This window comes from Garra rufa, chromosome 10, assembly GCF_049309525.1.
Source record: "Garra rufa chromosome 10, GarRuf1.0, whole genome shotgun sequence".
NCBI lineage: Eukaryota > Metazoa > Chordata > Actinopteri > Cypriniformes > Cyprinidae > Garra > Garra rufa.
Window position 1 is genome coordinate 4,016,878 of NC_133370.1, and position 15,880 is coordinate 4,032,757.

Consider the following 15,880-nt stretch of genomic DNA (forward strand, 5'->3'; position numbering starts at 1 on the left):
GCGCAGGAGTCCGTCTCGTGCACGCGTAGAGTCAATGTCAAATCTGAAATAATGAGTTACTAATTCATTACAGATCGTGTCTTTGGTATGAATAAGGTGGTTTGTTTCACTAAATTAATTTTACTTAAGTTATTTACAAGTTATTAACGTTTTTCTTAAGTCTTACGCCTACTAGTTATTCGTACGAATGTGTACAAATATTTAAACACAGTTAATAGTTGTTTATATTGTTAATCTAAAATGCTAAATAATCAGGTGAACGCATTTAAAACATAATTCAGAACAATAAATATCTCGAAAATAATTCGTTTTAAATTATATATGTAAAACTATGTTATGGGAGATTAGTTTACTTTAGTTCACTGCAGTACAGTGAAGCAAAGGAAAACAGAAAAGAAAAAATGAGTACATTTATCAGAAGTCCCTATGATTCCAAAAGAGAAATAGTCTTAAGAAATACTTAATAGTCAGTATTGTGCAGTAAAATGTCTCCATCTTGTGTGCCAGATTTGTAAATGCATGACATATTGAAAAACTAATGTGAAAGCGATTAAGAATGGGATTCAAATGGCTATGTTACTCAGCTTTTTCATTACAGAAAACATAATAGGATAATATTTTGAGATTTTTTTTTGCATCATAAATAAGCTTTCCATTGATGTATGGTTTGTTAGAATTGGACAATATTTGGTTGAGATGCAACTATTTGAAAATCTGGAATCTGAGGGTGCAAAAAAATCTAAATATTGAGAAAATCACCTTTAAAGTTGTCCAAATGAAGTTTTTAGCAATGCATATTAATCAAAAATTAAGTTTTGATATATTTATGGTGGAAAATTACAAAATATCTTCATGGAACATAATCTTAATATCCTAATGATTTTTGGCATAGAAGAAAAATCGATCATTTTGACCCATACAATGTATTTGGCTATTGCTACAAATATACCTGCAGGGTCATAAATATTTTATGAAAATATCAATTATTTAGTGACTTATTTGTACTATTATGCCTTTTTTTAACCTAAAACTATTACCAATTGTTTTTGTTAATTGCGAATAAGAATGAAATAAATATAAATATTAGTAAATTATTTGATTAATAAAAAAATAACAAATTAACAAATTGAAAATGAGACTGAAATAAAAAATATAAATATTAGATGAAAACCTTGATAAAAAAAAATGTAAACAAATATTTATATAAATATATAAATCTGAGGGTGCAAAAAAATCTAAATATTGAGAAAATCGCCTTTAAAGTTGTCCAAATGAAGTTCTTAGTAATGCATACTAATAATCAAAACTTAAGTTTTGATATATTTATGGTGGAAAATTACAAAATATCTTCATGGAACATAATCTTAATATCCTAATGATTTTTGGCATAGAAGAAAAATCGATAATTTTGACCCATACAATGTATTTTTGGCCATTGCTACAAATATACCTATGCTACTTAAGTTTTGTCAAATATGTGGTAAAATAATGCAAGCAACTACTAGAAACAACCTAAACATGCATAAGTCTCTAACTGCTTATTTGACCAGCTTTTGTGCAGTTCAAAGGACCAAAAACATCTTTGAATAATATCTGTGAAATATCCAGTGTTGTGGATTACTTTTAAAAGTAATACATTACAATATTGAGTTACTCCTTAAAAAAGAAACTAATTACGTTACTTAGTTACTTCTTATGGAAAGTAATGTGTTACGTTACTTTTGCGTTACTTTTTAAATCTGGGCAGGGCTTGCTTGTTTGTTTTTAATATAAAAAGTTCTATTTTTGGCAAATGGAAAAGCCTTTTCACAACAAAAGCCTCAGGCTTAGAGAAAAGTAAATTGACGTCTCTACAGTAGACCGCAGAAGAAGAAAGTCAACTCTTCAGCAATAAAAGAAACGGAAAACAAATGTTAGATTATCTTGAGTAATTTTTGCTTATTAGTATGGGTGAATTGGATCATCGAAAATCGGCAGCAAAGACATCGGTTAATAAAATACATTAAGGATATCATATTTGTATTATTTAATGTATTTAATTATTATAAGTTTGCATTGAATTTCACTGTTTTTTTTTTTTTTCATTTTGAAGAACACTGTAGCCTATCTGTTTTTTTAGTGAGTGAGATGAATTAATGCATGTTCACATTTATTCTAGAACTAAAGCAACACATGGGGACAGGAGAGCTTTTAATCAATAAATGGGGGAAAAAGTAACTGCCGTTACTTATTTGAAATTGTAACTCAGATATTTTCTCGCAATTAAAAAGTAATGTGTTACTTTACTAGTTACTTAAAAAAAGTAACATTATTATGTAACTTGTGTTACCCCAACACAGTTTGAAAATCTGGAATCTGAGGGTGCAAAAAAAAAAAAAAAAAAACTAAATATTGAGAAAGTTACCTTTAAAGTTTTCCAAATTGAGCTTTTAGCAATGCATAATACTAATCAAAAATTAAGTTTTGATATATTTTGATATATAGGTTTTGGAAATGTACTAAATATTTTCATGGAACATGATTTTTGGCATTAAAAGAAAAAAAATTAATTTTGTTTCACACAGTGTATTTGTAAAAATACAATTTATTAATATTTTTATTTTTATTTATTTAAACATTCATTAATTTTCAGAATTTTAACCCTTTAAATGCTGGTTTGTTTACATAATGCCACAATTGTTTTTTAATGAAAAAAATGAAAAATAGTAGTTAATTTCTTTCTTTCTTAATTATTTTTTCTTTGCTTATTAGCTTTTTGGGTGTGTCATTGAAGAACAACAACATTAATTTTTGAGGAATTTATATTTTTTATGTAGTGTCATTAAAAAAAAACTAACACTTAGGCCCATAATGGACAAAAAAGGCCATGTCAAAAATCTGTCATAGAAATGCTATATATTAATATTTTTTTCCACTTTTACCGACTGTTGTTTTTTTATCAGCATCTCTTCTATTCATAATTATCAAACATTCATTCATTTTCAGAACTGTAATGCTTTAAAAGCTGGTTTCTATACATAGTGCTCACTGTCAGTGGGCAACACTATCTCCAGAGCTTCCTCTGCTGAGTAACGTCTCTTCATCTTGCAAGCAATGAAATGACAAAGCCCTCAAGCACCAAATATGTATAGTTTTGGCTGTGCGAACACCTGTCTGGGCTGTGCGAACACTCAAACTTTGTATAAAATCTACCAGACTACACAATCAGCATTTTCTTGTGGTCAAAACAAAAACAATGTGTTTAGGGGCTTCTGAACTTCTACATCAAATTCAAGCTCACCTTTTATCTCTGTACAAAAACAATAACAAATGAAAAAGTGCAATCAAGGATTAAGATGTGTGTTTGGGTGAAAAAGATAAATCCTCAAAGCTCATTAACCTTCTTTGACCTTATTCCTAGTTTTCACATGGCCCTATGACCCTGCCAAGGGTGGGACTCATATACATGGAGTGGGATTTTTGATTGCCAGTACAATATAATTTCTTTCAAACCAATTACACCCATAAAATTTTCAGTAAACACATGCAAACCACACTTTGACATCCTTACCAACATAGCCACACAATTTAGCTGCATTATTTTTCCAATTCACTCTATAATAGACTATAATATGCATAAGCAGAAAACACAAAAAAGCGAGTATTTCTTTTATACGCCAAATTAGAAAAAATGGCACAATCTAGTAAAAAATGGTAAAAGTATAAAATTTGAAGCCTTGCTGATAGAATGAATGCCTATTAGCAAATATTGCATCATTTTATAGTCAAATGGCCCTGGGTTAAAAAATTGCAGTTTTAATGGGTTTCAATGTGGACATTTTTGTCCTTAATGTCCTGAGTGTGAGTATTTTTGTACGGAGGGTAAAATAGATTTTTTTGAAGGAAATGAGGGTGAAATATTAAAATTTCAATAAAAATACACACCTGAGCCAAGATTTATGCAGTTGGCATTAACACAGGCACACTTATAACAAAAAACAAAACTGAAATGGACAAAAAAGTCCATAAGGTCACACAAGGGTTCTTACAGATGGTTTGAGACTGGAAAACTTTCTTAACAGGGATTTAGTTTCAGATTTGCAATAAACACACACAAACTTACACATACAACCGTATTCACTAAACCACACAAAAGCGAGCAGCATTACTCAGAAATTAAATATTTACTCAGAAGCATGAGAGTTAAGCTGCAGATAAAGATAATAAACATTTTAGAGAAATTATGTATTTAATGTAATGTGTAAACATGGACAAATATTCAGATATCATCTATTTGTTTGGTGTAATAACCAACTTATAAAACCATGATATCACAACTGCATGTACAATAAAGTTATTTATTAAAACTTTGGCATTAATTACAACTCTCAACATGTAAAAAGGTGGTTTGATGTCACTAAACAGGATTTTCAGTACTAATCCAATTTAAGCGTTTGGGACTTGGTTCACAGTGTGTAGACAGCTAGTTTATTTGAATTCGATCTTTAAAAAAAATCTTTGCAGATATTACCACATCCCTTATTGTAGCTCATTTATTTTCAAGTAACAAAAGATTTTATTTAAAAAAAAAAGAAAAAAAAAAAAGAAAGAAATTACATCAGCTACAAACTGAACATCACAAATGCTACTGCCACTGATAATCTGAAAGGTAAAACAATCTCAAACTGAGTAGACGTGTAATAAATAGTTGGAAAATAAAAGGAATTTTACTGAACATCTTGTTTAGGAGATTCAGTGCCAAAGGAACATTATGTCACTGTAAATTTCTTTTGCACAACAGTACAAACATTCATCAGCCCTCACTAATGAAATACAAGCAGAATGAATGCTTATGTTTCAGAAATGAGGACTATAGTTTGAAACCCAGCCTGTGATCTGATTCACCTCTAATTAATAACAATCACCATCCGCTACTATTCCGTTTCATTGCAGTTTGCGCTCATTTCTGCAATGTGGAGAAACAACTGTTCAAGCTGCGAACTCTGTAACATGCTTTACTATTTATGGAAGTCTGTTTCCAAAAAAAAACAATAACAAATAAAAACATAACTGTGCACTGCAAAAAAATGTGTTTTTAGCCCAGATATCAAAAAATTCTTAAATCAAGAAGGATTTTTTTTTTTTAGAATTTAATTTAAGTAAAAATTCAGTATGTTTTTGCCTAGAACAAGTGAAATAATCTGCCAATGGGGTAAGCAAAATAATTTCATTTCAAACTGAAAACAAGATTATTTTGCTCGTTTTAAGCAAAAGCTGACTTAACTTTGACTTGTTTTTTTGGAAAACAAGACCATATTTTTGTGTGTCTAGAAAATCCTTTTTGATTTAAGAATTTTTTAATATCTGGGCTGGAAATAAGACTAAAAATAAATCAGAACAGCATTTTTTGCAGTCTGACTTTTTATGTCACAATTCAGACTTTGTTTTTCACAATTCTGAGAGAAAAATATGAACTTATGATTCTGCGTTTTTTTGTTTCCAGTACAGAAAATGTGACTTTGTATCTCATAATACAGAATTTTTCCTCAGAATTATGTTTATGTCTTACAATTCTGACTTTATATCTCTTATTTTTGAGTTTATATCTCTCAATTCAGACTTCACATCTCAGAATTGCTAGACAAAAAGTCCAAATTGTGAGATATTCATCTGAATTGTAAGATAAAAATTCACAATTACCTTTGTTTTTGTTTTCGGTGGGTAAAACAGCACTGCAAAAAATGCTTTTCTTACTAGATTATTCGATTTTTTGTCTTGTTCGCAGCTAAAATATAAAATAGGATTTTCTAGAAGAGTAAAAAAAAAAATCTGAAAAAACAAGTCACAATTAAGTGTGTTTTTGTGCTTGAAACAAGCAAAATAATCTGTCAATGGGGTAAGCAAAAATATCTTATTTCAAACAGAAAACAAGATTTTTTTTTTGCCCAATTGCAAATTAAACGCACTTAATATTGACTTGTTTTTTTCTGAAAACAAGACAATAATTTTTACTCATTTAGAAAATTCTTCTTGATTTAAGAATTTTTAGATATTTTGGCTGGAAACAAGACAGAAAATCTAAGTAAGAAAAGCATTTTTTGCAGTTCATCTCGTAGTTCAGAATTTGTCCTCAGAATTATATATCTTACAATTCTGACTCTTATTTTTGAGTCTATAGCTCACATTTCAGGCTTCATATCTCGCAATTTTGAGTTTAAATTTCTAAATTCTTATTTCTCAGAATTGTGAGACAAAAAGTCCAAATTGTGAGATGTTCATCTGAACTGTAAGATAAAAATTTTCGGTGGTGAAAACAGGCTTCCATTGCTATAACTGTAATTCAAGTAAACTTCATTCATTTCATCTAGTTCCTTCAAACTAACTGAACTCAATTGACACCAACGACATGAACTAATATGGGCATCGATTCTACAAACAAGGCACAATAAACTGATCGTTGATCAGTATTAAAAAAATATCGAACATATCAGACTCCTGGTGCTGCAGAAAACTCTTCAATAACAAAAAACTGGCTCATTAAGGGTCAATGGTCGCAAATTAAACGTATGGGTCGCCCGTTTGCCCCCGTAATGACATCATCACGACATCATCGCCGTCTTCAAAGGACGTCGTGTTTAGAATGAACGCATTGCAGTCGTTTTCCTGGCAACCACGGAATGTGGACGGTAATCTACTTCCTGCGTTACAGTTCGTCTTTAGGAAGCGTGTCGTCATCTCCTTCCTCCTCCGGAGGCTCTTCTGTCTCGTCCTCCTCCTCTTCCTCCTCGCCTTCATCCTCCTCCTCCTCCTCATCTCCTGCTTCTGTGCTCTGCTCCTTGTTCTTCTCCTCCTCCTCTTTGCGCTTCTTCTCATCCTGTTCCTCCTTCATTTTCTTCTCGGGACCCTGTGGCAAGACGGACAATTTAGAATGTATTTTTATTGCATATTCACTAGCTCTCTTAAGCCTTTCGCAGTAATTTCGCATTTTGTACCTTTGTAGCACCCCATGTTTCATTTCCGAACTCCTCAGCTTCCTTCACGTCATCTGTGATGAAGAAGTTGTCGAAAATAGTGCCAGATTTTACCTGGAAGGATGAAACGGAAACAGAAAAGATGTTGGAGTCTACTGCATTTCTTAAAGTGAACTGAATTTGATAGAGAGGGAAAAACTCCTCTTAGTGGTGTTATGTGCAAACAATGCATTATGTGTGATAAGAAACGCCACACTTTGACACGTTGCCATGTACTGACACATAGTCATATTACAAGTTCTAAAATAGATTTCCTCTTCGAAATTGCTATATGTGTGTGTTTCCAACCATATAAGTAAAACTAAACTAAACCATAAAAAAACTGTTACTTGAAATAAAATGATGATTGAAATCAAATCAAATTTAAAATACAAAACTTATTTTATTTCAGCTATTCACCAAGGTAGCATTTCTTATTTTTTTTACATTTAGTTTAACTTAATGTACTAAAATTAAACTGAAATAAAAATTCATATAAACTATATAGACATACAGAAATTTTAAACATACAACAAAATTACTAAAACTTTAACTAAAATTTAAATAAAAATGGAAAACAGAAATAAAAAGTAATTAAAAATAAGAATAAAAACTACTTGCTTAAAAATAGTAAAATAACACTGGCAGATATAAGACATAGATATAATTAGGGCTGGACGATGCAGATTAATAATAATTATTATTATTATAAAACCATAAAAAGTGTTACTTGAAGTAAAATAAATAAAATTAAAAATATTACACTTAATATATTTCAGCTAGTCACCAAGGTAACATTTCTTATTTTTTAAAATTTAGTTTAACTTGATGTACTAAAATGACAAATTATAACTGAGATAAAAATTTATATAAACTATATAGGCATATTTAATAATAATAATAATAATAATAATAATGCTAGAAACATACAACAAAATTACTAAAACTTTAACTGAAATGGGCTCATATCTTTAATTTTTTAATTTTTTTTATTATTTGCATTTATTTTATTTATTATTATTGTATCAAGATTTATTATATCATATACAACATTTGTTTATTTTTTATTATATTATATTATTATATTAGATTAATAATAATAATTATAATAATAATAATAAAATAAATGAACTTATTTTGAAGATATCAGCAAGATGTAAATATTTAACAGTGTTATTTTAATATCTTTTAGATACTATTATTATTATTTGATTTATTTTAGTTAAAGTAATTTGTGTTTTTGTCTTTTTTTCAGTATTTTTTAAAATTAGTTTATATATCTCGCTTCACTACATTACATTTTATTTCAGTTTTAATCATTTTAGTACATCAAGTTACACTAAATGAAAATCAAAAATGTTTACTTGGCAACTAGCTCAAATATTTTTTTTTTTATATTTAATTCCAGTTCAGTTTAAATGTTCAGTTTTATTTCAACAATCTTTAATTATTTTAGTTAATTATAATAGCCATGATATTTAATAATTCCTCTTAAAAAGGCCTAAAGGTGTCAGAGGTACCACCATTTTTTTAAATATATTAATATATATTTCAAATCCAAAAATATCTTGGTAGAAAATATATTTAAAAATATATAGTAAATAAATGTTTTGGCCGTTTTCGTATATTTGTAAATATATTTGGAAAAGTTTTATACATAGCTTTATTTAAAAAAATATATAAAAATGCTCCAAAAATATATTGGTAGAAAATAATAAGAAAGAAATAAAAAGCTATTTTATGGAAACGCTAAGCAGGGTTGCCAGATCTGCAAAACAAAACCAACCCAATTGCTAATCAAAACTACCCTAATCACGTTTTTCCATGGATTTCCCCTCTGTTGAAATTGCTTTAATCCGCGGCAACAGTGTAGAAGCAGTCCAATACTGTTGGAAAACTGAGGACTTGGCAACTCTAAGGCATCTTACCTGCCAGAGATCCAGCCCAATGACTCCAATGTTGTCGAATTTGTAGATCTCGGCATCGGGATTGTATTCAGGGTTGTCGATTTCAGGATGCACCCAGACGCCCTTATAGTTGGGGTTGTCGATCTGTTTGGGTTTCCACTCACCCTGGATCAGAACACAACGATAAATGAAGATCAGAGGCCTGAAACACTGTGGAAGCATCTTGAGGCATTTTTAAGCATGTAAATCTGTACCTTGTACTCTGGGTTTGGGATCATGGCAGGTTCCCACTCTCCATCCATATCCTCATCCCAGTCGTCTGGCTTCTTGGCATCAGGATCGGGAATGTTCTCAGGCTTATCCCAGTCCTAAAAACAACAGATGGCAGGGTTAAAAGATGAAACTGAACAAGCTGTGCCTCACAGGTGATATGAAACCAACTCAAACCTCAGGTTTGGTGTCAGTCTCATCATCGATCTTGGCACGGTCGTCCCAGTCCTCAGGTTTCTTGGCTTCGGGGTCCTTGATCTTCTTTGGGGGCAGGAAGTCCCAGTCCTCCTCCAGAGAGCCGGACTCCACCTTCTCGTTGTCGATTTTCACCTCATATGTCTGATCCGGATTCAGGATCAATGTGTACAGGTGAGTCAATTCATCATCCTGGAGAGAAAGAGAGATTTTGTTTAGAGACCTTCTTTTAAAACATAATATTCATTGTAAGACATTTCCGTTATAGATGCTCTCAACCTATATAACCAAAAATATAGTTTTTCTGGGTAAGATATATTTTAATTATAGGCAAAATATATTTAGTAAACAGTGAAGCTCAATTGAATTTTCTTGATTTTTTTTTATTTACAAATATATTTTTTTAAATATATATTTATATTTTCAAAATATAAATATATAAAAAAAAAAACTACAAAATTATCCAAAGATATACTGAAAATATATTTAGAAAAATATTTAGCAAATAATAATTTTGGCTATTTTTGTATATTTTTATTTATAGCTTTATTTTATTAAGTATGTTATATGTTCACATCAAAAAATTATATGAATAACATTTTTGGATAATTTTTGCAAATATTTTGAAACATATTTAAGATTTATTTTTGACATGTGAATACATTTTCTTAAAAAAAAAAATTATATATATATATATATATATTAGGGCCGGGACTCGATTAAAAAAATTAATCTAATTAATCAGAGGCTTTGTAATTAATTAATCGAAATTAATCGCATTTTAATCGCATATAAATATTTGACCTGAGAACAGTGAGAAGTAAGTTTTTTCATATGGATTTTTAGTACACCATTGAATAATGACTGAATACATAAACTGAAGCAACAAAATATTGTTTATTTTTGTTCAACCAAGTCCAACAGACCAGTGCAATATTGCCATTAACTGTAGCAATAGGATACAGCGTTTCCCATAACGAAAACATTTATTTCAGTGAAAAAATAAATCCAAAACTCTATTTTAACATTTTGAACAATAGGGCTTTACAATCTTTTGCTATTTTTTTTTTTTATTTTTATAAATTCTTGTGTTTTAATTTTTCTCATAATCAAATGAAAGCATAAACATTTATTTTATTTTTAATCAAATGAAAAATAAACCTTTTTAATTTTTGGCAAACAAACAGAGGTTTGCTGTTAAAATCAATAAATAATAATAATCATAGTATTTTTTTTTTGTTGTTGTTATATTTATTTTTTTATCATATATATTGTTTTTTGTCAATTATTTAAATAGGAATATTGTTCTGTTTCATGTAAAACCGTACCGTATTTTGACAGGTTGTCGTGAAGTTTCTGTGTGTAAAGTATGATATGATGCTAGTTTTCTCAAATGAAACGGTAAAAGTGACACTGACAGTAGCTTTGGAGATTGAGTCTATCTGTTCATGTGAGATGCAAATGCCAAAAATTAACGGGAGCATCACGCGTGTAGTGTAAAAAAAAAAACCGCGTCTCTGCCATTCTAACATAAAGAGGCAAAGGGTACCTGCAGGATTCATATTAAAACGGTCTTTTTGCATTTCAGTTTTCACAGACACTAGTCCATATCGCGATTTGAATTAAGTGACAGACCAACTTTTGATTTATCAATCCAAAAATCGAGGAATTTACGTGGCATTCCGCGCTATAGAAAATTCGTTTTTATGAATGGAGTCCGCGATCCAGTCCGTGTTTTCTTGGAGGAGACATTGTAAACGTGCCCCCCTAAGATATTGGTAGGGGAAACACTGGGATATTTAGAAATATAATGTTACTAGCCTTCATTTCAGAAATTCAGGTACCCTATAGGTAGGTAGACCTTCTGTAAAAGCATTGAGGTGATACCTGAGGCTCGATGTCCTGCGGTGATATGCGCATTCTTTTGTCTAAACGCTAGTTGGTGCTCCAGTATAATCGGTCCGCCGCTGAAACTCATCCAGTGAGAAACGTTCCGCGGTGCTAAATTAAGTGCGATTAAAATGCGTTAAAAAAAATTAACGCGTTATTTTTGTGTAATTAATTAATCTAAATTAACGCGTTAAAGTCCCGGCCCTAATATATATATATATATATATATATATATATATATATTAGGGGTGGGCATAGATTAATTTTTTTAATCTAGATTAATCTAGATTAAATCTTGGAATTAATCTAGATTAATCTAGATTAAAATGGCTAATTTGAATTCTGCTGAAGGCATTCAGAATATGTGTGCTACCCAAATAATGACTAAAAGTAAGTATTCGAGAACGGGCCAGGTGGCGCATTAGATCAGGCGCTCATCTCCTGTTTCCAAAATGCATCACAAACTGCTTGACAATTGCATTTACAACATAATTACCTATACAAACTTGTGTAACCAAGTACTTCTGCGCAAAAGGCTGTACGACGTGCGCGTGCTGCACAGACGCGCACCGGCATGGATATCTGCGTGCATAGTCTTGGGTTAAACTGCGTTGCTTTTAGAAGCGTCAATTTAGTTGTTGCATATAGTTTAATGTCTTTATTTCGGGATTATCAAAGTAAATTATAACTCACGTGCCCCAGTAAAAAGGGTATAGCAACGCACCTGCCCTGAAGCGGCTTCATAACTGCATTCATGTTTGCGCGTCTCATTTGATGTGGTAATTTCACAGAAGTTGAAGACTCGTTCTCGCCCCCTACAGTGCAATTCGACTAGGTATACGTCATCCGCGCTCAAATATCAAGGTGAAAGTCATCATATCTTGCGTAGTTTAGACCCAGCTCCCAACCCAACTTTGAGAATAGATTAACGGCGATATTTTTTTTATCGCCCGATAAGAGTCTCACGTTAACGCAGCACGTTAACGCCGATAACGGCCCACCACTAATATATATATATATATATATATATATATTTTTTTTTTCCAGATTTTTCACATAATAAAAAAGTATATATTTATATTTTCAAAAATATATAGAAATTACCTAAAATACATTGGTAGCTAAAATACATTGAAAAATTTTTTGCAAATATTTTTGGGGGCCATTTTTGTATATTTTGAAATATATTTAATATATTTTTTAAATGTTCACATATAGACAACAAAATGTTTTTCTTCAAATGTGACATGTGAATAAATAGGTAAAAAATAAAAGTAAAAAATATATTTTTAAATGCTTAAATATACATATTATTTTTATTATTATTATTGTTTTATTATATTTTTTAAATACATTTTCAAAAATATACAAAAATGCTCCAAAATATATTATATAAATATACATTTATTTTGCAAATACATTTTTTGGCCATTTTGGTATATTTTGAAATATATTTAAGATATATTTAGAAAATTTTTTTTTTTTACTTTAATCACTCTATGAAGAACATTCCAGCTATTTTATTTTCTTTTTTTATAAAGTGTTTTCCACATTACAGATTAAGTTTCTAAGCAGCTTAACATTTATAAACAGGAAAATAGCATTGCCAATTATAAAATGATGATAATTATTCAGATCAATTTAGTTTAATAACAGTTGCAAATTTAGTGTCATTATCCAGTCATTATTCAAATTTTGTTCTTGTCTGACATTAATTATTTGAAACCCCTGGATTTACTTTCACTTTTTATAGGAATTCACCTTGCATTTGATGTCTTTCTTGATGAGGTGGTTCTTGCCTTTGTAATTGAAGATGACGTGAACCTTCTTGGTGCTGTAGCCGCAGATATCAGGCCCTGTTGAGATGATTCAGACAAGAAAATATACATAAATACTAATTTCCTATAATAAATCCAAGCGTTAACTAGAGTCTTATTTGACGTACCGAACATGATGTAATACTGGGAGTCGCCGTGCATGTCAGCCTGGTTGAGATCAGCTGGGAAGACTTTAACGTATCCGCCTCCGCAGTCGATCTTCTGCTCATGTTTGATGGTGAACTGGATGACCACAGATTTGCCCTCATTGCTAAAGGGCTCAAAGCGGGCAGAGGTGGCGTAGAAACGGGCATCCTGACTGGTCTGTAGACCTTTAGGCAAACAAAAGTTGGCACATTCAGCATTTGGTTCTTTGCTAAACCAAGCGGCACGTTTTTAGGGATGCAAACGCCTACCTTTGTCTTTCTCAGCGTCTCCGTAGAAGTTTCCAGCGGTTAGTTTGAACTGGCCGTAGTCAGATTTGTGCTCTGAATTTGCCCATCGACTCTTCCAGGCATCTATGAAAGCAGATGATAATGTTAAAAGTAACTGTGAACGAGGATGAGTTGAGAACATGATTAGCATCCTAAAAAAGGGACATTTCATGCAAATATACAACAGTTTCACTTTATAAAATTCATAAAATGTTGTAAAATTCTTTGATTATGCAACAAATTCAATTTCAGCTGTAAAGCAGCTCTACAGATCAATTTAGATTTGAAATAAACTGAAATAAAATTAAATATGATTACTTTCCTAAAAAGGAAATTGCATTGCAATTTACAATTTAAAAAGTACTTTATTGGCATGATTGCATTTATATAAAGTATTGCCAAAGCTTTATAACAAAACAAGAAATTACAAGAATTTCATTGGAAATAAAAAGTAATTAAAAATATGAATAAAACTACTTGCTTAAAAATACTAAAATAACACTGCCACATACAGATGTAATTAAGGCTGGATGATACAGATAATAATCATAATAATAATAATAAATGTTGTAAATAATATAATAAAATAACAGATTTTGATAATAATAATAAATAAAAAATGCAAATTAATCAATATAAAATTATTTATAATTTTTCAAGATATTAACAAAATTTAAATATTTAGCAGTTTAATAGCTTAAATTAATTTTAATTTTTTTATTTTAGTTAAAGTTTCAGTAATTTTTTGCATTTTTTTCTTTTTCAATATAATTTTTATATTTACTTTATACTGTTTCATTACATTTTATTTTAGTTTTAATCATTTTAGTACATTTAGTTAAACTAAATTAATAAACTAGCTGAAATAAAATGTGTCTTTTTATCAGTATATTTTCAAATTAGTTCTGATATATTTAAAAAGAAAATTAAATGGGTTTTGATATATGTAGTTTCATTACATTTTTTCAGTTTTAGTTTTAATCATTTTAGAACATCAAGTTACTAAATAAAAATAAAACAGTTTACTTAGCAACCAGCTAAAATAAAATACTATTTTTTTTAAATGTCATTATTTAAAATTACATTTATAAGACATTATGAAAGAAAAAAATATTATACTGTACAAAAAATATTTATATCTAATTGTCAGCTAGCTTACTAACCCAAATGAACAAGAAAGCCTTTATCTAGGAACTTGAAGAGGAAACAAGACACATTTATGAGGGTTGCAGGTCTAAGCACATTCCAGACTTGTTTAATGATTGATATTTAAGGAAGTTTGTGGAATAACTTAAGAAACTTCCTGTTCTTGCAACTTGTACTTAAAACAAGTTTTGCTTTTTTTTTGCACTCTCAAAATTTCCCTGATATATTTGAACAAAAATTATGTTCACAAGTATAGACAAACCAATTAGACAATTAGAATAAGATTCAATTTAAGCAGTATACCCTCATGTGGTGTGTACAATTTAAATAGCCAATAGGATTTAGTTTAAATTACAGCGTGAAACATGATTCGATACACTTCTATTGCTCTATTGGGGTCTCAGTGGGCGTGGCTTTCGCATTCAACAGATCATTTTATTGGACAATAGTTTGGACACACCCCTGAGTGTAAGATGAGTCATCAAAACCTTTGGTCAGTTGTGGAGAATATAAATTTTAACTTGTTAAATTGTTTATTTTGTCAACTTTTACGAATACATTAGCATGCACATTAGCTGAAAGCTAAATAACTAACAAGTGATTTCATGGGGTCTTTAAAATAAAAACAATAACTAACAACAGGACATTTTAAGAGTTACATTTAATGTATAAACTGTACATTTTAACCTAAAATGTTGATTTTGAAAGAAAGAAAGAAAGAAAGAAAGAAAGAAAGAAAGGTGCATTTCTAATGGTTTCATTTTTGCTCTTGCAAACTAATATGCATCAACACGAACCAATACTGCTTATAACTAATAAAATTCACTTTCCAAACATAACAAAAGTACAATTGAACATCACATTTGATTAATTATTCATTCGATAACCCGTTTTAATGTCACTTTTAATGTTATGACCTACAAATCAACCATGACATGCAAGTTCAAATGAAACACTCACCTCCATCGAGAAACTGCTCTTTAAAGTACACCTCTGCATTGACAGCCAGTGCCAATAATGAGGCAGAAACAAGCTGAAATAATGTTATCATTTGCATTTTTGATAATTTCAGGAATTAACCCGCACGCTCCCTCTCTCTCCCTCTCGTGCTCGCGCTCTGCTGCTCTGGGTTTATCCGTGGCTTGGGAGAAGCGCGTGGCTGCACAGATGTCTAACGCTCATTGGTCCACAGCTGCCGCTCTCAGCCAATCACAAGAGACCACGAAGTGCCT

General features: G+C 30.4%; 1 protein-coding gene across 1 annotated transcript; it reads right to left on the reverse strand.

Annotated features, from left to right (window-relative positions):
• Positions 1-4,047: 4,047 nt before the first annotated feature.
• Positions 4,048-15,778, reverse strand: LOC141343793 (calreticulin-like). The gene is made up of 9 exons (XM_073848439.1): positions 15,609-15,778; positions 13,485-13,586; positions 13,197-13,400; positions 13,013-13,107; positions 9,344-9,553; positions 9,151-9,264; positions 8,918-9,061; positions 6,972-7,064; positions 4,048-6,883 (listed from the first exon to the last, which is right to left on the reverse strand). Exons 1-9 carry the CDS (start codon positions 15,703-15,705, stop codon positions 6,683-6,685), a joined length of 1,260 nt encoding a protein of 419 aa, XP_073704540.1. The 5' UTR covers positions 15,706-15,778; the 3' UTR covers positions 4,048-6,682.
• Between the last annotated feature and the right edge of the window lie 102 nt (positions 15,779-15,880).